The 26360-nt window shown below is 48.2% G+C and overlaps 1 protein-coding gene across 3 annotated transcripts in view; it reads left to right on the plus strand.

Annotated features, from left to right (window-relative positions):
* The window catches only part of XPO6 (exportin 6), a 101357-nt gene that overhangs the window by 67404 nt on the left and 7593 nt on the right, over nt 1-26360 (plus strand). For 2 of the 3 annotated variants that reach the window (XM_080829978.1, XM_080829980.1), the window contains 9 exons: nt 2750-2858; nt 4967-5059; nt 6196-6265; nt 12617-12776; nt 16319-16411; nt 19087-19231; nt 20592-20738; nt 21636-21825; nt 26122-26277. In XM_080829978.1, the coding sequence (XP_080686104.1) occupies nt 2750-2858; nt 4967-5059; nt 6196-6265; nt 12617-12776; nt 16319-16411; nt 19087-19231; nt 20592-20738; nt 21636-21825; nt 26122-26277 (1163 nt within the window). The remainder of the gene's footprint in view (nt 1-2749; nt 2859-4966; nt 5060-6195; nt 6266-12616; nt 12777-16318; nt 16412-19086; nt 19232-20591; nt 20739-21635; nt 21826-26121; nt 26278-26360) is intronic. The other variant, XM_080829979.1, reaches the window with a different exon arrangement.

A 26360-nucleotide genomic window follows, 5' to 3' on the forward strand; every position in this document is an offset into this window, starting at 1 on the left:
CTTTGGGGAAGCAAGTACTACCTAAGTGTGCTTTAGCCTGGATTCTAGTCGAGTTTAGTTTTCTATGTGATAAGCTTTTTTTGTGCCAGCGTTGCTAACTGCCAGTAGGGTTTTAGGTCTAATTTAAGGTTATCCTATGCATACAAAGTCTTTAAATTCTCTTTTAGCTCAGCAAGACAATTTGTAGATGACAGGTTTCATCTGCCCTCTGGTCTGAAGTGGATTTTCTTTCCTAGCAAAATTGTGAAAATGTTTTGGTTCAGTATAGCAATTTATGGCATAAAATTTCTGTAATTAACTTTAGGAATTTTTGTCTGAGCAAATGGCAGATATAAGCTCCAGGCTTAAGTGTTTGATCTTACCTTTTTCTCTGAAGTCTACTGAAATGGGATTTTGAGTCTATTGGCAATTTTTCCCACAGATGCTGCCTACGTTATTAGTGATTTTCGCCACCAGCATTCATTTCTGGGCCATGTTCAGTTGCCTGTTTAGCCTAGGTTAAGTCATTTGCAAACACTGTGGGGAGGGGTGGTCATTGTTTTTGTCTTAATGAAAAAATGAGCTCTTGTGCCCACCAGACTCTGCAGTGTGACTGTTCAGGAGGGCTCTAGTGGAGTCCGCAGACCCTCTGTACAGAGGCTCAGTCCAGGGGTTGTGACTTAGACTGGATGGACTGTATTTGATCTTGGCACTGGATACCTTTTAGCTCTGGTTAGCTTGTGCTGGAACTCACCTGCATGGGCTTAGATGGTTTATTAGGTAGATACCTGTCAGGAAGATGGAAACCAGACTTAATTATTTTAAGAATTCAATGTAGGAAAGTTGGTGGTGAAACTGGTGTTGGAGGATTGGAAGAGCAAGAAGGAAACACCAAGATAAAGCAGATGAGAACTACAGGAAGCAGCCCCACTGCTAGGGCTGAGGGTCCAAGGGAACGAGGTGGAGTTACTGAAATTTAGATCAGAGGGCTGGACCCCATGCAGCTGGAGCTCAGGTCTCTGAGGAGAGGGTAACACCCAGCTGCCACAGGAGCTCAGAGGAGGGGCCCCATGGAGCTGGAGCTCACTCTGCAGAGGAGGGGGTGCAGGCTGGCTGTGCATGAGGCTGGTTCCAGGAATGGGGAAGCTGAAAGTGGAACCATTTATTACTTCCGGGTGATTGTTGGCCAGGGCAACACAGCCAGGATGGTGAGCCCACAGGAAAAATGGCGTCTTCCTGCAGAGCCCATGCCACGGAGGCTCCCCGAGGTGGAGGACCAGGGTGCTTTATGTGCTCACAGCCCCAGCAGCCTAGAGTGCGGGATAGAGTGGTGCTGAGTTCCTGGCCTGGATGCTCAGCTTTGTGAGGAGGGGGAGTCCCTGCCTATCTTTGAAACGTTCTGGGACAGACAGACATTTAGCAGCAGGTTTGTTCTTGAAAATTAGTGACTTGTTGGCCCTTTTGGTGTACCTGCTGCAGGTAACTTGGTGTCTTCTGAGGTAGGTTCTTGCCACGTATGGGAGATATCCAGGCCTGGAGCTTTAAATGTTTCTTCAAGAAGTTCTTAGATATAGGTCAAAGGAGCAGGGTTCCCCCAGGCTTTTTCCAGTTCTTCCTTTAGGTATTAAGTGTTCTTAAAAACTGACTAAAGATGAGGTTTTGGGGAGTGGTTGGAGCAGGCCCAAAGACTGTTGGTGGTTTATGGGGAGAGCATAGGATGTTGAGTTATGGAATCCCAGGTTCAAATCACCTAGCTTGGTGACCTTGGCTTATTTAACTTCTTTTTATTTATTTATTTTAATATTTATTTATTATTTAACTTCTTTTTTTAATTTATTTTAACTTCTTTTAACTCTGGCTTCCTCATCAGAAATAGACCAGTAATACCAGCCATCTCTCTTAGATGTTAAAAGGATTGAATTATTGAATCCTATATTAAATCAGTATAAATTGATATTTATATATAATTACTTATAATCCCTAGGGCAGCCATGAGAAAATGACTCACAAATGCATGGTGAAAGGTGTGACAAGGGAATGAAAATGGCACACTAGATGTCTGTAACACGAAAGAAGGTGGTCATGGAGGAGTTGAACGAAAGCCCTGACCTAGAGGGAAGAAGTAGCACAATGGCAGAAGTCCTTCCTTAGCAGTAATGAAGAAATGTGAAGAATTAACTTCTCTAGTTTAAGAAGCAGTGATTGGCAGAATGGATTAAAAAAACATGATCCAACTACATGTCTCTAAGAGACTCACTTCAGTTTCAGAGACAAATAGGTTGAAAGTAAAAGATTTTCCATGCAGGCAGTAACCAAAAGAGATTTGGGGTAGCACGGCAAATATCAGGCAGGATAGACTTTAAGAGTGGTTGTTGGGGGGTGCCTGGGTGGCTCAGTCGGTTAAGCGTCCGACTCTTGATCTCAACTTGAAACTTCATCTCAGGGCCATGAGATGGAGCCCTGCATGGAGCTCCACGCTGGGCATGGAGCTGACTTTAAAAAAAAAAGATCCTTCAGTCCATCAGTGCAGATGGACCCATCAGTCCATCAGGAAGATGCCTGGCACATGGCGAAATGAGGAAATACCCCTGCTGCCATTCCACTCTGACACACGCACATGTCAACCCATAAACTAAATCTAGTTCACATGCTGCTTGTATATGGTAATCCAGCAGGGACGTCGTTCTTTCTCAGAGTTTAGGAAGCCGTTTCAAAATCCTAGGCTAAAAGCCCGCTGTCACCTGATGTTGAATTTCTCTCTGCCACGTAGGTACGAAGACGCACTAGTCCTTTTGCTCACGGAGGTGTTGAATCGAATCCAGTTCAGATACAACCAGGCCCAGCTGGAGGAGCTGGATGACGAGACTCTGGATGACGATGTAAGCAGCGTGTCCTCATCGACTTTAGTTGTTGTTTTTGGTGTGAGTCCAGAGACAGGGACCCTGTAAGCTCTCTGCTCTGGAGCCAGAGTAGTCTTACAGTTTGAGTTGTGCATTTGAACTTTACAGCTGACCTTGAACAGTGCGGGGCTTAGGGGCACTGATCACCCGCACAGTCAGAAATCTGAGTATAACTTGTGACTCCCCCCAAACTTAAGTGCTGATAACCTAACTGTTCACTAAAGTCTTACAAACAAATGGTTGATTAACACGTGTTTTGTATTTTACTGTATTCTTACAATAAAGTAAGCTAGACCAAAGAAAATGTTACTAAGAAAATCATAAGAGAGGGGCACCTGGGGGGCTCAGTCATGAAGTGGCTGCCTTCGGCTCAGGTCATGATCTCAGGGTCCTGGGATCGAGCCCCGCATCAGGCTCCCTTCTCGGCGGGAAGCCTGCTTCTCCCTCCCCCTATTTGTATTTCCTCTCTTGTTGTCTCTCTCTGTTAAATAAATAAATAAAATCTAAAAAAAAAAAAAAGTCATAAGAGAAAATGAATTTCTAGTACCATACTGTGTTTATTGAAAAAAAATTCCACATAAGTGGACCCGCGCAGTTCAGACCCCTGTTGTTCAAGGATCAGCTGTATATCCTATTCGTTTTTTGGGGTTCCTTAATTGTAAAAGGAAGTTGACAGGCATTTTTATCTGTATGGACTAGAGATATAAGCAGAGAAGCCATATGCACAGTGAGGAGAGGTTTAGTAAGGGCTCTGTATTCCTCTCGTTCCCTTGCCTCACCTCTGCACCTCTGCTCCCCACTTTGGGCAACAAACAAAAGCGGCCGGATGCAGGTGGAAATAAAGCACGACTTAAATGGTAAGCCTAGTACGAAAGGAAGTCTCTTCCGAGTGTATTTTGTAAATCCGTGTCTTAAAGTCAGTCTTGACTTTATTGATGCTGGTGTGCCCATCCAAGAATATGTGTCGAAGGACACAATTCCCATGTTCCTTTTTCTTACCCGCCATGCACTTCAGAATTTTCAGGTCAGTGGTATGTCTTTCAAAGTAACAGTGACGGTGGCATGGTGAGACCTTGAGGGGTGGCCATGTTTGGTTTAGAAAGAGCCTTGTACTTGGAGCCCAAAGGCCTTGGACCCCAAGGAGTAGAAGTCTAGGCCTTTAATTTCTCTGAGCCTTAATTTCCTCCTTTCCCGAAAGGGGAGCAGTGTGTCTGACAGTTACATGAAGGTAGCTTGTGGAAGGACTGGCTACATCCCTGGCACGTTGTATGTGTGTGGTAAATGTGAGCTTCACTTTTGTTAACCGTATGATTTCGTACGGTGCTTCTCGTGGCTGAGCATGGGTGAGAATCACTGGGACAGCTTGGTAAGCAGACTTTGATTTGGGGCTGGGCCACAGAATTTGCATTCTCTACGAGCCTGCAAGAGATGCTGCCTTGCCTGTGGGCGATACTTTGAGTGGCACTGATGTGGTCTGTTCTACTGACAGGAAGGTAGTCAGGGACTGTCTCAGAAGGTGACAAATGCGTGAACACTTCTATAGCTGGGACGTCATAAGGGGGGGCTCGAGCACTTCACAAGTGGCTTTTTGAAATCTGTGTTCCTTTGACCGTAAGGGAAAAATTAGGCCATTCTCTGTGGGTCATGTGCTTTCTGAGGAAATAACTTTTTATGAAGTTAATTCATTGGATTAAAATACTCTAGGTTGATCTTTTTTATTTTTTTAATTTTTAAAAAAGATTATTTATTTATTTATTTGACAGAGAGATAGATTACAGGTAGGCAGAGAGGCAGGCAGAGAGAGGGAGAAGCAGACTCCCCACCCAGTAGAGAGCCTGATGCGGGGCTCCATCCCAGGACCCTGAGATCATGACCTGAGCTGAAGTCAGAGGCTTAATCCACTGAGCCACCCAGGCGCCCCTCTAGGTTGATCTTTTTTAAAGTACTGAGTAACCCAGTTCCATCATTTGCCATTTCTTCAAGATCTTCTGTGTGAGAGTGGACTTGAGGTTGCAGATGAAGGGGCAGGGGAGATGTCAAGACTCTGCCTTCCTGGAAGAGCTGATCCTTCTCTGTTTCCCCTGTAGCAGCAGACGGAGTGGCAGCGCTACCTGCGCCAGAGCTTGGAGGTGGTGGCCAAGGTGATGGAGCTCCTTCCCACGCACGCCTTCTCAACACTGGTAACTCACCTCTCGGAGGGGGATGAGGAGCCTAAGGTTTTTCCCTGCACATGTAGCATGAGTAGTAAGCTTTTTTGCTCACTGATACTTTTGTGTCTGTGTATATATATATATATTTTTTTTAAATTATATTTATTTATTTTTAAAGAACATAATAATTACCATAACCAACCCTCAAGTTTAACGAATGTTAACATTTCCCCCAAATATTTAAACCAACTTTCGGAAGTGCTGTTTTTCTTTCCTGAACTCTTGGATATAATAGGAATTTTCCTAATGCCTGCCTTCATGCCTGCATCAGTAACTCAGAAATGACCAGGTGCCGTAGAGGATTTACAAAGATTACATTGCTGGAAAGCGAGCCTTTGTAAAGCTCATCACTAGCACTCTGCCTGTATTTATCTGCTAGACTCTTGGGCATAAGGACTGCTTTCATTCACTAAGTGGTGCTTGTTATTTGGGGAGATTTCCCTAAGCCTTCAAGGGCAAGGTGATTTTGGGGGCTTGTGTTCTCTTGTAGAAAGTGCTGTTGTGTTTTCCAGCTGCCTTTCATAGGGACCTGTCACATTAAAGTCTGATCTTTATCTTAATGGTGAGTTAGCAGCTTTAGAAAGAAAAGATAGGGCTTTGGCTATGAAGGTCCTGTGTACTAAATGACTAAGGGAATCTGACTGCCAGAAAATTTGGCCTGTCTTTTCACTTTGTTATGCACTTTAATAAGGCATATCTGGTAGTTCTTTCCAGAACAGTTTCCCTTGGAATTGAAGGGAGATAGATAGGCCCTGTCTCTGAGCTCTAGAAGGTCAGACCATTTGGGGTTTGACGTCCTCTTTTAGGAACATGACAGTTCTGATAGTCCTACCCAGCATCCACTGCTTTGTTTAGAAAAAGAGTATCGAACTGATAATGTTTTCTTTCTTACTCCAACCGTTAGTTGGCGGTGTGAATTGTAGAAATTGTTGAGGGCAGGGCACTGAATGGAGACACTTCTGCTTAGCTGCCTGTAAAAGTTCCCAGAGAAGTTTCTTTTATCTGATGCCCACCGCCCCCCATAGATACTTATAATGTTTTAATGTTAAAAATGCTGTTAAAATATGCGTTTATGTTTTTTTTAATCTTTGTTTCTTTGTTTTCAGTTCCCAGTTCTTCAGGACAATTTAGAAGTTTATCTGGGGTTACAGCAGTTTATAGTTACTTCAGGGTCAGGTAAACTGGTTTTTATTTTCTCACTTTAACCAACATTAAAAAAATATCGGGCTGATATTTAATTATTGCCGCCTTTGCTGTTGGAACATGATTTCTCCACCGCCACCTCCCCGTGGCTCTCTCTCTCCCCACTTCCGCACAGGAAAAACTTTTCTAAAGAATCATGATCTAAAGGACCTGTGGGGAGGCAAAAGATGAGACTCTGACAGTGCATTCTGGAGAGCTGTTTCGGGGTGGGGCGCAGCTAATTGGAGCAAAGAGGGAGAACTTTGAAGAGAAAAAAACAAAAAAAACCCAAAAAGCCCAGCACTTAGAATATTTCCTTAGGTCTTTTCAGCCACAAGTGTGCTAGGGAAAATGGCCTTGGGCTTCCCTGCCATGTGCTCTTTGTTCCCGGGTGTTTGGAAGCAGGACACAGGAGCGGCTCCGGAGCAGGCGGACTCATGTGGAACACGCTGACAGCTAGCGATCAGCAGCTCTCCTCTTGTCGATGGCCCACGGGAGGCCTGGCCATAGCTGGGAGGAAAGACTTGGGGTGGCCCTTTGTTGGCTGTGCCTGCTTGGGGTTTCTTCTTGGCATTTTGGGGTTATTTTGTTGATGACAATAATAGCTTCCATTTGTCAAATGCGCATTACCTGCCTGGTCCTTTAGTATTTGTCTACGTTCCCCTTAACTCTCTCACCTGTCCTGCAGCTGGGAGGATTAGTACCAGTTGCTTCTGTTTCACGGAACGGGAAGTTAATGTCCGGAGATTTTTATTTGTCCCAAGATGGTGTCACAGGGAATGATTAAAAAGTTGAATTAAGTCCAACCTGACTTCTGTTTTGCTAGCCAAAAACATCAGAAACCCCAGCAACTTACCATTGTGCTTGCAGATGCACCTGTGCTCACCCCAGCCCCCCAGCCCCCCAGCCCTTCCTGTCTCTGGTGGTGGTTTTACACTGCTCTTCTTTAGTGTTTCCCCTCTGGGAGTTGTGCCCAGCCCTGGCCTCCAGTCCCTCTGTTGTGTAACTGTTGTCTCAGCCTGGCACAGAGCCGCCCAGGGTAGAGACCATCTCCTGGACGAGCTTGTTATTCATGGCAGGACCTCCACGAGAGGCTCTTTCTGAGGGTGCCCTTCTTGGTGGCCTGTGACGGTTTGTTTCCATGACTGTATTAGCTTCTAAATAATCCACTGGGCCCCAGGAGGTCGATGGGACTTGGCATGCCCCAAAGTTTGTAGATAGGCTAAGAACAACTTAGAACTTTAAAAAGACCACTTTTCAAAGCAAACATGCCTGTAGAATATGCTGTCAGCATTAACAAAAATCCTTTTGACCGTGTCCCAATGCTACCGATGTTTCTAGCATCCATTCTTGGGGAGAAATTGTGCCCCGGTGGTCTCTTCCTCAGGGCCACTCATCAAATTAGAATGTACTCGGCATCCTCAAGACATTATTCTTGATCTTTAAAAAGGTTGAGCAGGCACTCCCTCCCCTACTTCTCTGCATTGACCCCGTGTTCCTTTTCCAGGGTGTCGCTGCCTTCTTTATGTTGCATTGAGTCTGTCTTTGGACAAAAATCTGAGTGATTTTTAAGTCCTTTTTCTGAGACATACTGGTAACTTCTCATCCGAGAAGGATAATCAGTCTTGTTTTTTCCTACGTGCAATATCACGTACCTGTTCTCATCGAAAGCCCTTTGCTGGCAATTTCACAGTATGCTTGGCTTTTCCAGATTGTTTGTAAATCTCACCCCTCAGTGCACACTCCAGGGGCAAAAACCTCTCAGGCCAAAGAAATACTTACTTCCTGTTTTAAAACAAGTTCTCTTATTCACGCCGAAGCATTCCCCCACCCCTTGGTGGCTCCAAAGCCAAGTTTCCAATGCAAGGCCTGTTAAAAAAATGGAAACTCTGAATACATTTTGTTCCCTGGTCCCATGGCCATTCACCCTCTGACATAACCTCTGTGCTGTGTCAGCAGCCTTACCGCCTCTTCCCAGGGACCGTGGCGTCTTCTCTGACAGGGTGGGCCCGCCGCTCCTGTGTGCTGCTGCCCACCAGCCTTTCATTCTTCGGTCTCCTCTGGAGTCCGTGTCGATGGGAGTCTTCCTGTTGATTCTTGCTGGTCTTCTGCCCCCACGTCTGTGATCCGGTCCGAGGCAAGACTTGTTGCTGCTGTGGCACCTCAGTGGCTGTGCGCCCCTCTAGCCCCTGGGAGCTCCCCCTTTGCTTCTGTTGGTCGTTCCCGCCGTTTGTGGGTTGAGAGGTCCTGTCTTTGGTGGTTGTGTCTCTAAACGTTCTTTGCTCTGCTCGGGTTTCTTTACGACCTACTTCCTCTCTCAGAGTAGAATTCCTCAAATGATTTTCACACCCCTACCTCCCCAGCCCTCCAACAAAGAGAAGACGGAGTACTATTTAACATTAAGATGTGATTTGCCAGGAAGCTGTCCTTTGGACGTGGTGAAGAGTGCATCTCGACAGCTTCGGGGTAACTTGCTTTAGGGGAGAGGATTTTCTCTTTTGAAAACCTCTGTGTAGCAGGGGGTCCCCCTTCGTGGATGTTCTTTGCTGTCAGGAGGGCATGTAAGCCTTAGCCAAACGGAAGATGTGGGTAGTTGGGAACAGCTTTCTCGGTGGACACTCAGGCCTGCCCCTCGAGTTGAGGTTGGCTCCTTGCCACATTATGTGCTTCCGGTGGTATTGAGGGGTCTGGGTTTGGAGGTGGGGGCGACGACTTTGCTTTGGGGTACTTCCTGCCTGTGCACGTGTCTGCCTTGGCAGACAGTGGGAAGGAAGCAGCTACAGTTTGCATTAATGTGAACCTTACATGGCACATGTGTATTCAATTGAATTGTATGGAATTGCAGTGTTGGTCGGTCAGAAATGGTCAAATATCAGCAATTTCTTATGGTTCAGACTAATAGTTTAAAATCACGGCGGTCCCAATCTGTTTTCTATTCTAAGTACTGCTCTTTGACAGATTCGGGGTGGGTTAGAGAGGAACAGTCAGGATGGCAAGGATTCTCAGCAGGAGGGTGACACAGGAAATGAAGGGACCCAGGGCTGCATTTCAGCTGAGGGGAGAATCCTCACCTCTCCCGAAGACTGGCCTGGGTCAGCAGGCTTAGGCTGGTTTTGTGTTCTCCCCTCGGCGGGTGGGACCAGTGATGATCATAAGGAACTGGGGGGACTACTTCTTCCCTCAGTGTTTCTGACCAAGCTGACTGAAGAGGGGAGACTCCCTGGAGGGGCGTCAGGGAAGAGGCCCTGCCTCAGGTGTCTTCATGTGGGGGCGGGGGGTGGGGGCGGCAGGGGGCAGGCCCCTTAGGATGACTGCTGAGAACCCACTCCAGTGGAAACCCGATTTAGGGTGGTATTTTGGTTTGGTTTTTATTTTTATTTTATTTTTTTTTTTTTTAAAGATTTTATTTATTTATTTGACAGACAGATCACAAGTAGGCAGAGAGGCAGGCAGAGAGAGAAGGGAGGAAGCAGGCTCCCTGCTGAGCAGAGATCCCGATGCAGGGCTCGATCCCAGGACGCTGGGATCATGACCTGAGCCGAAGGCAGAGGCTTCAACCCACTGAGCCACCCAGGCGCCCCTTGGTTTGGTTTTTAAAAGGGAAACATTTTGTGTAACTGCTCTTCAAGCACCTAGTTCTTCGGTAAACCCAAGGGTACCTAACTGTAGGGTCAGGTGTGGTTACGTGGAGAAGCAGTGGGCAGGGTGGCCTGCTGGGCCCGGGCCCAGGGAGGGTGCAGACTCAGGCCAGCCGCCTTGCCCTGGGGAAGAAACGCCAGCCTCTCTTCAGCCCATATTACCACCACACCCAGTTCTGGGTAGAGTTTTCTTCAGACATTCTTCCCACAGCCCTAAAGCTTGCTTGGTGTCAGAGGAACAACAGGTTTTAGCTTATTACCTCTGGAGTCTGATGTGGAGCTGTAGCCCTGAAAATCCTTGATGTTCAGAAGGTGCATAATTGTGGTGTTTTTGTTAGCTGGGAGAGGAGGAGAGGCAGCGTTCTCTCCACAGGACCAAAAATACCTCCTGGTTCTGTCTGTTCCATGGGCTCATCTGGCTGGCACTGGCGTGTGGTCGTCCTCTTGTTCTGATGGGGGAGCTGGCTCCCTTCCTTGACACTCGCCCCCGGGGCCTGGGCAGGGCCGCCTGCGGGCTGAGAATCCCGCTTGGTGTTTATTCCCCGAGGCACTGCTCCCTATGCAGGGTGGAGAGTGGAGGAGCAGGCGACTGAGGGGCAGGCAAAAGCTGGCCTTTGTCACTGGCTGTGTCCCTGAAAGGTCCTTCCCTGCATCGCCCCTTCCTTTTGTCCTCCTGCTCCCCGGAATGTGACCCACACCCTTTTCCAGACTCCTGTCCATGCTCGGGGGCTGTCCCAGGCTGTGTTCCAAGCCTCAGCACTGGGAAGTCCGTGTAGGGTCTGAGGCCTCAGACTTGCCGCTTCCTGGCACCTTCTGAGGTGTTCAGGCTTGCTGTTTGCGGCTTCACAGTGCCTGTCCATAGTGGCCTTTGAATAACAAGGGAACATTCCTGAGGGCCGAGGGCTGTATGAGGAGGAACTCAAGCACCTGACACACCTGGTCCTTCTTGGTTTGGTCTGTGTTCTGTCGCATCTCATTCAGTCATTCATTGTGGTGCCTGTTCTTTACCTGGTGCCGTGCCAGCTCCTGGCCACATTCCTTCCCCTTATGGAAGTTTATGGTCCATGAGGAGACGTGTGGCTCCTTAGTGTATCTCCCTGTGTGCGCCGAAGTGCCCTGGCAGGGAACACAGGACGGGAGGGAAGCCTGTTCCTTCTGCTGGGCAGTGCAGAGGGCAGGCCTCCCAGAAGGGACTTGGGTGAGTCTGGAGAGTGGGGAGAACATGCAAGGCAGAAGGGACCAGGGATGCCGGGGGCAGTCCAGGCAGGGACCTCAGGCACCGGGGGTTCCCGGGGGGTCCACGTGGGAAATGGGAATGGCAGGAGGCAGTGAGAGCCCTGGAGTGGATGCTGGGGGTTCAGGTTCTCCCACAGAGCTGGGAGGGAGCCCCAGGAGGTTTGGCACCATGCTTACGGGGAGCTGTGTACTTAGGCCTGGGTTCTGGGAAGATGTTTGGGGAATGCCACAGGAGGGGGTCGCCTTTGGCCAGTTCCTGTCTCATCACAGAGAGGAAACTCCTGATATGGCAGCAGGAGGGGGCTGGTATTTTGGGAGCGGTGGCATTGCAGGTGCCCACCCTCCCTCCTGTGGCGTGAGGGCGCAGAACTTGATCCAGTGCAGAGTGAGCTCTCCCGGCCCAGCGATGCTCACTGTCTTTTGTGGACCTTTGTGAGGAGGAGTCTGCAGGGCAAGGAGGTGGCTGAATTGCAAGTATTTTTGTCCCTCACCTTTGTGCCTTTATCACTCAGCATGAAGAAATTATATTGAAAAGAAAGTTTCAGGTCTTAGAAAACCACATGCTCTTTGTTATATATAATGACACAAACACTGAGTGATGCTTTATACCTGACAGTTCACAGGGTTTCCTGTGCAGGCCATCTGACTTTGCCGGTACACTAGTGAATTCCATAGGAGCATTATTTTCCTTTTTAAAGACAGGGAATTGAGACTCAGAAGGGCTGGCTGAGGCCCAGAGCCAGCAGGTGTTTGGGCCGCTGTGTCTTCGGACTCCAGGCCCTGTGCCTTCATCCCAGACTGTGTTTCTTCGGACCTTCTGGGGTGTGGCGTGCTGACTCCACCCTGTTCTTGGCGGAGCAGTGGATCCTGCCTGTCTGCCCACGGAGGCTGCATTCTGTGGCCAGCCCAGGTGTGGAAAGTGGGCAGCTTTGCAGATGTAGGGGCCAGTCTAGACACCAGTTCTACCCCAGAAGTATGACCCGTATCGGCAAGTGACTGCGCCGCCCTGCCTGTTTCCTTGGGTGGTGTCGCTCCCTCTGGCCCAAGAGGAGTCACATCAGGTGCTCAGTCCATGTTTGCACACTGTGGGCTGTGTGCCCCTCTTGTTTGCTCTCTCTGGGCCTACAGTGCTTGTGGGTGCGGGTTTGGGTGGAGGCAGGGCCCGCTGTTCTGGCTTGTTACTGCAAGGTGTACGAGTTTACACATGTTTGGTCGGGGGAGGAACGGAGGGAGAGGGAGAGTGTCAAGCAGACTCCCCACTGACTGCAGACCCTGATGCGGGGCTCGATCTCATGATCCCGAGATCATGACCTGAGCTGAAATCAAGAGTCTGACGCTTAACTGACCGTGCTACCCAGGCGCCCCTCAGCAGTTGGTTTTGCTCACTCTAGTTGCCCAGACGAGTTGTTGCTGTAGTGGTAACTACAGCACCTTCTTCCCGCGGGAACCCATTGGCAGTGTTCTGTTGCAGGACACAGGTTGAACATCACAGCGGAGAACGACTGCCGGCGCCTGCACTGCTCCCTGAGAGACCTGAGCTCCCTCCTGCAGGCCGTGGGCCGGCTGGCCGAGTACTTCATCGGAGACGTGTTCGCTGCGCGGTTCAGCGATGCCCTCACGGTCGTGGAGAGGTAGGCGGCAGCTCCGTCGTGGTGCCCTCCCTGCCTCAGAGCCCAGTCGTTCTTTCTTGTGTGAGGGCAGTGTGTGGCCAGGTGTACGGTGCACACGGAGCACCACGTACCCTTTGAGAACTCCAGGCCCATCGTCTGTAACGTGGAAGGAACCTGCTGTCTTGCAGCTGACTGTGAGAATTAGTGAGAGGAAGCACTTAGCACAGTGCCTGGCACATAGCAGACAGGTCTATAGGTAAAAAGACAGGATTGGTCTCAGAAGAAACCAGGTGAGGTCAGTCGTACATTTCTGCCCACACGGTAAAGAGACAGTAGGAAAGGCCTGGTAGGCAAAGGACAGACAAGTAGGCACTCAGCCTCTTCCAACTGGGTAGCCGGATGCCAGAGGTGGGACTTCTCCCAGTCCTGGTAAGTCCTGAGGAGTCAAAGCTGACCCGAGAGATGGTTCCCTACCTCTCTACCAGCCTTCTCCATTACCCTCCCCTCAGGAGCCTCCCAGGTGTACAGCTGCATTTGCTCAGGACCACTTCCCACTGCCCAGGCCTCCAGCTTCCATCTCACAAACCCATGTGCTTAAATATTAAGTCAGATACTCGGCAGACGAATGGATAACGACGTGGTATACGTGTACACGCACATGCGCGCGTACACACACACACACACACACACACACACACACACACAGAGGAATATGACTCATCCATCATAAAGAATAAATCTTGCCATTTACAATGGTATAGATGGAACTAGAGAGTATTATGCTAAGTGATATAAGTCAGAGAAGGACAAATAATGTACAATCTCGTGTAGAATTTAAGAAACAAAACCGATGAACATGGTTGAAGTGAAGGAAAAATAAGATGAAAACAGAAGGGAGGCAAACCGTAAGAGACTCTCAACTCTAGGAAACAAACTGTGGGTTGCCGGAGGGGAGGGCGATGGGGGGGAGCAGTAACTGGGTGACAGGCGTTCAGGAGGAACATGGTGGAATGAGAGTGGGTGTCATGCAGCTATTCTACCCCAGAAACTAACGATAATACTATATGTTAACGGAATTGAATTTAAATAAGTTATTTTATTTTATTTATTTATTTTTAAAGATTTTATTTATTTATTTGACAGAGAGAGATCACAAGTAGGCAGAGAGGCAGGCAGAGAGAGAGGGGGAAGCAGGCTCTCTGCCAAGCAGAGAGCCCTACGTGGGGTTTGATCCCAGGACCCTGAGATCATGACCCAAGCCGAAGGCAGAGGCTTAATGCACTGAGCCACCCAGGCGCCCCTAAATAAATAATTTTAAAAAGGTGCTTCCAATGTGATAGGAGGCTCAGATTGTTTCAAGGTAGCTGGTGGACTGGTTAGATCAAAACTGGGTGGATGTGGGTCCAGCCTGAAGTCAGGTCACCGGGCTCTTTCATTGGCCCAGTAGCCGAATCATTGGTCACTCACTGAGCAAAACCGAGCCCCAAGCCTAGTGACTTGCACACCTGAGTTTTCTTTAACTGTTACTCTTAGCCTAAAAGCACAGATAACTAAGAGTTCTAAGTAAATCTTTAAAAGGCAGATTAATAATAGTAAAAGCACACAGTAATAGGAAATTTTCAAAAAGTGGTTTTGCACGTTTTATTTCATTCTGTACTTTGAGGGACGGGGGTGTTCATGTGATCTGTGAGCCAGCCATGGCCCGGAGATGGGGAGTGCCTTGTTGCTTCAGGTCACACGTTCACAAGAGGGAACAGTGGATTGTGACTAGCTTCCTGAGTCCACATGCTGTGCTCCTTCCCGACCACAGGGCTTCCGCCTCCAGCGCCCCTCCTCTCCTTCCTGGGCAAGGCCTGGGATGCGTCTTTCTTCCTGTCTGATACCACATTTTTTCAGACTTCGGAGTCCCTGCCTTGGTGTACCTCTTTGTGCACTGCTTGGGTTTGCAGGCCCAGTACTCAGAGATACTTGGCTGTTCTGTCCTCGTTTAGAATAGGGTGTGAGAGAAGGCTCCTCGTTCGGGCTGCGTGACCTTCATGGCCAGTGGGATGAGCTGGCTTCTCGCCTGCAGGCTGCACACGGCAGACCTACTGGCGAAGCTGCCAAGTGCAGCAGTGGTGGAAGACACGTTTAGCAGTTGTTTTTAGTGTGGGACGGCACTAAAGATGCTGTAGACCTGAAGCCGAACACGGTGTGATTCCACTCACAGGAGATACAGGCACTAGTCAGAACCAGAGAGCAAGGGCAGTGACGGGCCAGGCTTGGGGCAGGGGGGATGGAGTTGTTCTTCAGCAGGTGGATGTTGAGTTTTATAGGATGGAAAGGTAAAAGGGATGCATGGCGGTGCTGGCCCGCTGTGTGTATATTCAGCACTGCTGAAATGTACTCTGGACACAGAACGGAGAGCGGTTTGCAGAATTACATGCTGGGTGCACGTGGGTGTGTCGTGTTACCATGCCGGCCCCTTTCCAGAATTTCGATTGAGAGTCCTTGGCTCTTTGACTCCCATTGCTCCCCAGCCCTGCATGCTTTGGGACTCAAGCTTGGGGTTTTCTAGGCAGGTCCTGCTTTCCACTCCCTTCTGAAAGGAGTGGTTTTCAGAATGTGGTCCCCATGCATGGAGTGCCAGATGCAGACTTGCTGGCTGCTCCTCGCCGCCCTGGAGTCCGTCTGTGGGGTCGGACCAGGGAGCTGCACAGTAACAAGCTCCCCAGTGGGTTCTTAGGGTCGGTGAAGCTTGAGAAGCTATGCCCTGGGGCACTGCAGGAGGAGAATGCCCTCTGTCTTCCCTGGTGTCTGCCTCAGACCTGCTCCATTAGAGAGCTTCATTACACAGCAGGCACAGACGGAGCTGCCCTGGGCCTCTGGCTTCTTCCCTTTGCCCAGAAGGGAACGTTGGTCTCCAGTGAAAGAGGCGTTTCCATTTCCCCGAAATCTGGCTCTCAGTTACTGGACTGAAGGCTTGTTTGTACGCAGTGAGCCTGTGGGCAGCCAGTGGGCTCAGCAACTTGCTTCTGAAAGGATTGTGATTGAAGTTAAAAACCCTTCAATTTGTTCTAAAAAGTTTTGCTTCATGCCCTGCCCCCTCCCTCAAATATTTTAACAGGAACATTTTTTTAATCTTAAAAAAGTTGAAAAAATTGCAGCAAACACCCATATATACCCATCACTTAGATTCTACAGTGAACATTTTGCTCTATTTTCTTTATCATATGTCTATCCATGTGCAACATTTACTTTTTTCTTATTTTCGTCGTAAAATACACAACATAAAATACTTGGATTTTAGCTATTTTTATGGTGTATATTATACTGTATTTCCCTGTTAGATATTTGTTTTGTGTTCAGAATTTCTTGGCTCTGTAAATCATGCCTTAGTATCTTTGTATAAACCTTTATGCACATCTCAGATTAGATCTTTGGGATAAAATTGAAGATCTGGTCTTGATTCTTGTTTGGATGGAAAAATGTCTGTCCTTGGGACCTTTGTTGGTACCTTGTCCATTTTGTCTGTTTTAGTCCGTAAGCTGAGTGTCTCTTCCTGCCGATTTCTTTGCCAACAGGTTGGTCAAAGTCACTCTCTATGGATCTCAGATAAAATTGTACAACATTGAGACTGCTGTGCCGTCGGTCCTGAAACCTGATCTCATCGATGTGTAAGTACAGAGTGGGCTGCTGGTGCATTCTTGGGAAAGACCGAGTTTTCTAGTCCCAGTCCGTTTATAGATAAAAAAGAACAGCGGTGGTTGCTGTGAAGAAGAGAAAGACTCCAAACCTAGGAAGAGAGGGTTGTCTGGGGGCAGGGGTGGTTGGAGTAAGTGGAATGCAGCAAGCAGGTGACAGCCGAGAGCAGAGCGTGCATGGAGTGGGCATTTCAGGAGGAAGAGCGGCAGGAGCCCAGACACAGATGGGTTGCGGGGTCCCACTGTCAAGGAGGCGGTGAGCAGCTTGGGTGGTGGGAGAGGAGGCCGGATAGGCATGGGAGGACCACAGTGGAAGCAACTTCAGTGCCTCAAGTCTTATTCTGTAGGCCAGTGGCTGAAACGGTAGCATATGGAGAATGACTCGGAGAGTCTGACTACAGCAGGGTGGCCTGAGGCTCCTCGGGTGTTTGTGTGTTACACGGGAACTTGAGTGATTTTGAAGGACGTTCAGGGATCACACTCAGAGGAGCCTTTTGGACAGTGGAGAGCCATTAAGAAAGTGACTATGGGAGGGTTAGAGGAATGGGGACTGGAGGTGGGGCTATGTCCCTGAGATCACAGTGCCCAGACTTGCTCTAGAACAGAGCAAAGGTTGGCAGACTATGGCTTGTACCAAATCCGGCCCACTGCCAGCTTTTATAAATCAAGTTTTACTGGAACACAGCCACGCCCATTCATTTACACATCGTCTGTGACTGCTTTTGTGCCACAGCAGCAGAGTTGAGTAGCTGTGACGGAGAGAGTATGTATGGCCTGCAAAGCCCAAAATATTTATACTCTGGTGTTGGCAGAAAAAGTCTGCTAACCCCTGTTCTAGATAGTTCTTGAGCTGCAAATTAGGTAAATGATAGAGTCTTATTTACTAGAGTGGTTTAGGATTTTTTTTTTTTAAGAGTGTGTGTATATGCGTGTATATATATAGCTTTCCTTTTTGAGAATTTAGAGAAAGCTGTGAAGCTTCTGCCGAGAAAAATGCTAATTTGCTCATAAACACAACATCTTGCACACAGTTTCAGGAAGTTTCAGAGCCCCCTCCCTCCAGCTTTACGGAGCTCTGTGAATTGGTTAGATTGACTGAAATTCCTAGACCCCAAAGGGACACTGATGTCCTTTTTCTTAATTTTGGTACTCAAAGCTTGATGGGTAAAGCAATCAATGCATTCTAAATATAAAACACAAAGTAACTGCTTGGTCACTATGAATTACCTGTATTTTCATACTTTAAGGTACTTAATACCTTTTCTTACCTAACTTCTCATCTTGAAAAAGTTACTACCTGTAGTAAAGGGGAAAAATAGAATGAACACCCATACACACTCAAACTAGATTCATCAGTTATGAGTGTTTTGCCCCATTGGCTTTTGTTTCTTACGCTTTCTTTTTGTATTCACATGTGAACACATACTTTTTTATTTTTGTAGGTGAACTGTTGGAAAGTAAATTGCAGACAACATGTCAGTTCACCTATAAATCCTTTAGCATGTTTCTCTAGGAACAAAGTCATCCAATTTTATTTATTTGAGGTAGAGAGTGAGCACACGTGAGTGGAGGGAGAGGGAGAGAATCTTTTTTTCTTTTTTTAAAATTTTTTGAATAGTTTTTTATTATGTTAGTCACCATACAGTACATCATTAGTTTTTTTTGATACAGTGTTCTAAGATTCATTGTTTGCATATAACACCCAGTGCTCCATGCAATACATGCCCTCCTTAATACCCATTACTTGGCTTACCCATTCCCCCATCCCCCTTCCCTCAGAGGGAGAGAATCTTAAGCAGACTCTGCACTGTGCTGGGATGGATCTTACAACCTTGAGTTCATGACCTGAACCGAAACCAAGATTTGGGACGTTCAACTGACTGAGCCACCCAGGTGCCCCAATATGTAGCATTTTTAAGAGAGAGAGAGTGTGTGTGTGTATCTATATTATTTTTCCATACTCAGATTTTCCCAGTCATCTCAGAAATGTCCTTTATATCTTTTTTTTTGACCCAAGGTCTAACTAATCATGAATCACGTTACATTTACCTTCTGTGATCTAGACCAGCTCTCCAGATTGTGTATGTTGGTAGGGGACAGGGGAGAGGAAGAGAGAGGAAGAGAGGGAAAGAGAAACTGAATTTTTGGACATTTAGATCTTTATTTATTTATTTTAGAAAATCATAAAAATCTGAATTTGTCTAGTTGTTTTTGTACTGTATGAGGTTGGTGTTGAACATCTATGTGGCTGTGTGTTCTTCCTGCCTCGAGGTCAGCTTGCCCTCCTGAGTTGATGCTCAGTTTGATTTCCACGTGGTTTGCCTGAGTCCTAGCTCTGTCCCCCAAAAGTTCCTAGGAGCAGTGAGACCCCAGAAAGAACACTCCCCTGAGGACCCCGGCTCTTGGTTTCTAAAGTGCATTCTCCACTAAAGGAGCCACAGCTACTTAGAGGGCTGACTGCCTTCTGTGTTACAGGCAGTGGTGGCAAGGTTTAGATGGTGTTTTCATTTTTAGGTTCTACCTGAGCAAATAAATGATTTCTGTGCCATGTGTCTTCAAACAGTAAATGCACTGGGTGGGATTCTTCCTTTAATGCTAACATATTTCGACCTTGACCTTTAACATCACATCTTCTCTCCCCTTCACAGGCACGCTCAGTCGCTGGCTGCTCTGCAGGCTTACTCACACTGGCTAGCGCAGTACTGCAGCGAAGCCCATCGGCAGAACACCCAGCAGTTTGTTACGCTCATCTCCACCACCATGGATGCAGTCACACCTCTGATCAGCACCAAGGTCCTCAAACAGCAGGCGCTACACTTTGTAGCTGACTCCTTGCCCTTTAAATACCTACTTACTAGAGAATCCAGATCTTGCTTGGTATTAGACCCTTAATTCTCACTACTGTGGTAGAACAGTGTGTCATATCATGTTCCTTTTGAACTGTGGGCCACATAAATTCAAATATAACTTTATATTTTTAGCTAAGTCCCACATAAATATATGCTCATTGTGAGAATGTAAAATACCATTCAAATTTATAGACCAGAAAGTTGTGATACTCTTTAGTCCCCTCCTCCGAAACCCTGTTCTGTAGTGGGATGTTTTATAATTTTCCTGTTGATGGAAGCTAGTTCTTGGTGTGTATATCCCTGTAGGATGGATTCCGGGAAGTGGATTTGCTGTCAAAGGTGTATCCACGTAAATTTGATAGATTCCACTCAGTTGTTCTTCGAGAAGACCACCGATTTATATTATGTAACATATAGATGTTTGTTTGTCTTTTTATAGTTTTAACCACGGGTAGCATTCTGCCCTGCTCTTTACAGTGTATTGTTTTCCATAAATTTTTGTTGAGTTTGTAATCGTAATTTGTAAATGAGTTACAGTGTTCCATCGGCGGGGGGGGTGTTATATAATTTATAGCTTACCTAGCCATTGCTGGACTTTAAAGTTGCCTCCATTTGAAAAAAAGTTACCCTAGATAATTCTGAAATGTATATACTCCCGAGCTTAGCTTTATCCTTTTGGGTGATTTTTTTAGACTAAGTGGGATTAAAGGTTAGGGATAGTTTATGGTTCTAGGAAATTCTAATATTTCTTTCCAAAATAATTCTGCATGCCCATGACTCTTTGGTGTGCCTTTTTTCACCAGTCTTGCCAGCATTAGGTCCTATCTGTAGTTTTCTCTTTTGCTAATTTGAAAAGGACAGATGGTCCTGAACCAAGGTTTTGATTGGGACACCATGGGGAGGGAGCAGGAGAGCCTGGCATGACTGGTGGGGTACAGGAAGGCAGGTGGAGAGAGAGGTTGGCTTGGTTGGAATGAGATGAACCATTCCGAGTAGTTTGAATGGTATGCCAGGGGATTTGCCATGGGATTGTGGAGCTGACAAGTGACTGAGCCCAGAGGTTTCAGTGACTAAGGCCAAGAGGAACCAGAGAGGGTTGTTTCCATCTTGACGTCAGGAGCCGCGATGTGGCACAGAGGAGGGGGCCTCATTGCTGGCCATCATCCCTAGAAGCTTTGATACAGAGCCTAGGTGGTATAATGGCTCCCAGCGCCGTATTTGGCTTGCGGCTACCTCATTAAAGTTCTTCTAATAGCGGCCCCCCAGGAGAGCGAGTGAGCCGGTATGTCCTCTTCTGTCTCCAGGTCCAGGACAAGTTGCTGCTGTCTGCGTGCCACTTACTGGTGTCCCTGGCCACCACCGTGCGGCCTGTCTTTCTGATCAGCATCCCCGCGGTGCAGAAGGTGTTCAACAGAATCACTGATGCCTCTGCTCAGCGACTTGTCGATAAGGTGAGACCCCAGGGCCAACCCGCAGCGGCCCTGGAGCTGTGTGGCTCAGACTCAGGGAGGCTGAGGAGGAGGAGGCTGGCTTTTCTTTTGTACTCGGAGTTTACAGGCCACACGGACAGGAGTGGTTTCCTCCACAGGTGGCACTTGGGGCAGCCTCCGTGCTCTCCCGATGGGCCCTTCCCACGCGGCCGCACGGTGTGCAGAACACATGAACATTTCCTCCCGGGAGGCAGCCGGGGGTGCTGCCTTGAGAGCCGGCCATGTGTCTGGTGTTGTCAGAGTCCCCTTGCACTCCTTTTGGTTTACAGTCTGTTTCTGTTGTATTTTCTTGAGGTAGAGATACTCCATCCAGTCAACGATTTTCATAAAACCCTTCAGGAGGCTCAGGCTAGAAGTTTAAAAACAAAACAGGTGGTATCAGAGGGCAGTCAAAGCAGTTACTTGAGAGCACCTGGTGTGAACGTGCTGCCTCTGACCCAGCGCCGAGGGCACAGTGACCGTGAGAGCTGCTCTTGCGGCCTCGTGCTCTCAGCCCTGTTCTGAGCAGCATCTCAGAGGGTGTCGAAGGCCAGTGTCGACAGTGTCCGTGACTTCTCCCTCTGTAATGCTTCTTGTGCCGAGGGGAAGGGATGGCACCAGGAAAGATTAATAGGGCTGGCCCTGAAGTGTGCTGGACCCAGACTAGGTGTCACTGCTTCAATTTCCCTTCCCGGCATTACCTTAGACTTGGACCAAAGCCCCAGGCCAGCCTGTGAGAAAGGAGCCGGGAGGTCAGAACTGTGTGTGTGTGTGTGTGTGTGTGTGTGTGTGTGTGTGTGTGTGTGTCTCAGGTGCCTGGGTCGTGTCATGTGCACTTGCATGTTGCTCTTCACCCTTTGATGTGCGGGTCTCCTCCAGGCTCAGGTGTTGGTGTGCCGAGCCCTCTCCAATATCCTGCTGCTTCCGTGGCCAAACCTCCCTGAGAACGAGCAGCAGTGGCCTGTGCGTTCCATCAACCACGCCAGCCTCATCTCCGCACTCTCGCGGGACTATCGCAACCTGAAGCCCAGTGCTGTCGCCCCACAGAGGAAGATGCCACTGGATGACAGTAAGTGTCCCCAAGGCAGGGATGGCCAGGGAGATAGGGCAGGCGCTGTCTTCCTTTGTGGCTGATGAAGTATTCACCTGTCCGTTGTCGCACGGCTGCTGGCTGGGGAGAGCCAGCATTGGGTGATGGAGTCCTGGTTCTCTGTGGAGTTCTGTGCCTGTGTCAGCTGCACCTATTTCCTGTATGTAGGACACCCCTTTGCTTAGTGAAAATGTCAAAAATAAGCAAACCATCGATGATGCCTTCCGTGGATAAACAATCTTCAGTGACTAATTGATCCATTTCAGATACTTGTATAAGCAATCAAAGCACTTCACCTCTGCATGTTGGGAAAAATGGATTTAAGTACTGTCTTGAAATTATTTTTAACCTTTCTCTAAAAACATGTGTTTCAGAGGCTTTGAAAGAACTTGGTATCTTCACAAACGACACTTCAAGTCTGATTGTTTATATTCAAAAGAGAGGAAAAAGATAAGAAAACTCAGTTCAAGTAGAAGGCATCATATTTCTAGAAATCTTATAGAAATATTATAAAAATACAGTATTTTCACACTAAGACAATACTGAAACATTGGGAGACACTATTTATAGAATGTCAACAAAAACACTTTGTGAAATGTTAGAAATAGTGATAAGTACTCAGCATTCTTGTTAAGAACATTATTTTTATAATTGGGAACATTAATAAGTGCTCACTGTACAAAAATATTAGAATACTATGAAGACGGGAAAAACTAAATCTCTCGTTTCAGTATTTTAGGAAGTTACCATTTTAGCATCTTGTTGTTTCTTCCTTTTTCTCTGTTTCAGTGTCTTCTGTAGCTCTGTGGGTGCGTGAGAGTGGCAGAGTGAGCGAGGGCACCCTGTGTGCGGGCCCCTGCCTGGGCCATCTTCTCTCCATCTCTGCGTCTTGCTGTGCCGGCACCGCCCTTCACGGTCCGGTGTTTGTCTGGTCCTGGGTCTCAGTGTTTAGCGTTCTGTCATTCATTTAATTCTCACATGAGCCTATGAGTCAGTTGCTGTTACCTGATTTAGTCCCTGAGGAAACTAGTGTAAGACGATGTGATTTGCCCAGGGGTTACATATGGCTAGTGTGGAATCACACTTTAGAAAGTTCGATGGTCTTTTCTCCCTTTATCTTACACGTACGTATTATCAGTCAGCATAGGCTACGTGGTAACAGTCCCAAAATCTTAGTGGCTTAATCCAGGAAAGATGTATTTCTTGCTGCTACTACATGTTCACCTGGGGCTAAGGGGTTGGCGACATCCTGCTTGTTATTCTGGTCACTCGAGGCCTTGGGCTGCTGAGGGCCGCCCCACAGTCTGTGCTTACACTGGGACAGGGATTCAGGGGATGGTGCAGTGGCGCTCCCAGCGGCTCCAAGCACCGGCCTGCAGGTGACACGCGGCCTTTGTATGTTCACTCACAGTTCAGTGGCCAGAGCATAGGGGTATGTGGCCGTGGCTTCCCTGCAGAGCGGATGCCACCCCCTTGCCCCCCGGGCCGTGCTGGGGCCATCTGCTGAACAGGAGGAGCCATTTCCACAGGAAACAGACTTAATGGCAGAGCTCACATCTGTGGCATGTTCCCTGGGTGCTGCACTGGGCTGAGAACTTTCTGTACAGATGTTTTTTCAGTCTTCCCTGCAGCCTGGTGAGGTTTGTTTTCTCCTCTTTCTCCAAGTGATAACATGAAGGCCTGGAAAGTTTTTCCCATTGCAGCTTACTACTTTGACACATTTTGAAACCTACACCATAGTTGAAAGACTGAGCAAAGGAACAGCTGTGTATCTTAAGTGAGGATTTACCACTTGTTAGTATTTCGCCACACTTGTGTTCTTGCCCCGCCCCCCACTTTTTCATTTTAACAGCCATTTAAATAACGTAAGTTGCTGAAATTGACACTTTATCCCTGAATTCTTAACCTTTATCTCAGAGAACAAGATCCTGTCTTATAACTCAGACACCATGAAGACAACCAAGCTGTGCGGCCTCATAACAGTGACATCATGTAACACACAGACCACAGGCAGGTGCGCCCCAGGCGCTACCAGAGTGGCCTTTTTTGCTTCTTAAAAATCCAAGATACAGTCCGGGGTATTGTGTTCTTTTTGCTGGTTACATCTTTCTAATCCTTTAATACAGAAAAGCATTCCTGGTTCTTGTTTTACGTCTTGACGTTTTTGCAGAGTCCAAAACCATATTCTCGTAAAATGTCCCAGAAGCTCTTCTGATTGTTTACAGCCGTTGGGACAGGAATACCGCCCGGGCAGTGTTGTGTACTCTCCGTCGCATCGCTTCTGTGCGTCCCGTTCCTGGCATGCTCAGGGTGATCATCTGCTCTGGCAGCGCTGCTGGTCTCTCCACTGTCAAGTCCCCACCCACCCCCCCCCGCCCCCTGCTCAGCAGGTGGAGGTTGCTCAGAATCAGAGAGAAGGTGGTGGGGTCAGGAGTCAGAGCTGGGTCTGAATGGCTCCGGATCCTGATTCTTCACCACATTGCCCCTTTGCTCTTGAAAGTGTTGTTTTTAATGGTCTGGTAATGTCCTGTCCAGTGGGGGTACATGTGATAGACCTGTTCTCCTATTACGTATTTAATGGTGCTTTCAGTTTCCTCTTGTACATTTCTGTGAATGCATTTTGGTTCTTGTTTCAATTTTCCTTATACACCAGAGGTCAGATTTTGGTTTCTTTACCCTTTTTGCTTTCCCCCTAAACTGCTTTCCCTGCGCCTTGTGTATTCTTAGGGAAACCTCTGACCCAAGTGCGTTTTCCGGGCTCAGTTAAAGTCCCCGTGCTTGCAGTAGTGGGTGTGAGTGTCTCCTTCAGTGGGATGCATGTCTTTGGCTCATGTGCCAGTGTCCGTGTGACCAGCTGTTAGAAGACCAGCCTGTTGTGAGCCATTATTTTATTTTATTTTTAAAGATTTTATTTATTTATTTGACAGAGATCACAAGTAGGCAGAGAGGCAGGAAGAGAGAGAGGGGGAAGCAGGCTCCCTGCTGAGCAGAGACCCCCCCCCCCCAATGTGGGGCTTGATCCCAGGACCCTGAGACCATGACCTGAGCCAAAGGCAGAGGCTTTAACCCACTCAGCCACCCAGGTGCCCCTGTGAGCCATTATTTTAAAATCCTTTGAGTGAGGTGGGGTCATCTCTCTGTCCACATTTTCAGAAGAGGAACTGCAACTTAGAATGCAGTGGAGTCAGGAGTCAAACCTGATTGCATCCACCTCCAGAGACTCAATTCTTTCTGCCGTACCTTCCCTGTAAGCCGCTTCAGCCCCCCAGAGGCTGGGGAGTGTGGGGGGCCAGGGTGGCCCCAGAAGCACGGCCAGGTGGAGGCCAGCTCTTAGCCCAGCTCTGGTTCAGCCTCTGGTTCTACCTGTGGAGCTCCGCCAGGGCTGAGTGGCAAGCTCAGGCTGAGCCACGGGGGCCTGCTGGGGGCAAGCCCTGTGTCTGAGGGCGAGAGGCAGCTCCACCAGTGCTGGAGAAGGACGGCAGCTTCCCTGTGTGGAACTTTCTGATATCCCAGGCACTTTGCTGGAAACATTTTCAACCTTGTCTGTCCTCTTCCCAGCAGCCCTGCAAAGCTGAGGCTGTTGGCTGTCCCCGGTGCCCTGACAGGGGTCCTGCCCCACTTGTAGGGCCATCTAGTGCTCACCTGTCGTTCCTCTGCGGCTCGTCTGGGCTGGACCCTTTCTTTGTCGTCTTGAGCTCCTGCCCGTTGGCCAACCACTCCCTCTGCTTTCTTGGGGTGCTGCATGGGGCATCATCGGGGTCTCGTTAGGAGTAGATGTGGTTAATAACACAAAGTCATACGATAATCATCGTATGTATCATCAGGCCCCGGGTGCAGATGTCGTCTTTCCAAGCGCAGCCGCAGCTGTGCTGCCAGGTGCTGGTGTGAACTGCCCCGCTAGCTGTAGACCTAGAACTGATGGCAAGTCTGATGTGCACATGTCCACTCTCACCCGGGGTAGTCCCCTTGTGAGGCTTAGTTTCTGTACTTTCCTCTCTCTCTGGACTTTTTCTGGTGGACAGAAGCAGAAGAGAGGCAAAAAACTGAGTAGGCAGGCCACCAGAGTCCTGGCGGTAAAAAGGGGAAAAAGAAGAGAGAAAAGGATGTAGGAAAAGAGAGAGCGAGGACACTCCATCAAGAAAGACCATGTTCTTTTAGCAAGACTTCTGCAGCTGTCCCCTAAACACCTGTGCAAATGTCCCCTTCCCGTATGTTTCCCGTTATCCTGCTTTATCCTCAGACAAGTCCTAACACACGCTGAATCTTGATTTGCAGCCAAAGTGATTATCCACCAGACACTTAGTGTCTTAGAAGACATCGTGGAAAATATCTCCGGGGAGTCCACCAAGTCCCGGCAGATCTGCTACCAGTCACTGCAGGAATCCGTGCAGGTCTCCTTGGCCCTCTTTCCAGCTTTTATCCATCAGTCAGGTAGGAGCTGGCAGCAGGCCCCGTGCTGGTGGGTGCCCGCGAGACCCAGAGTGACTGCTGGGTTCTGTAGAGCACACCCAAGT

Source organism: Martes martes, assembly GCF_963455335.1.
Source record: "Martes martes genome assembly, chromosome: 18".
NCBI classification, from domain to species: Eukaryota; Metazoa; Chordata; class Mammalia; order Carnivora; family Mustelidae; genus Martes; species Martes martes.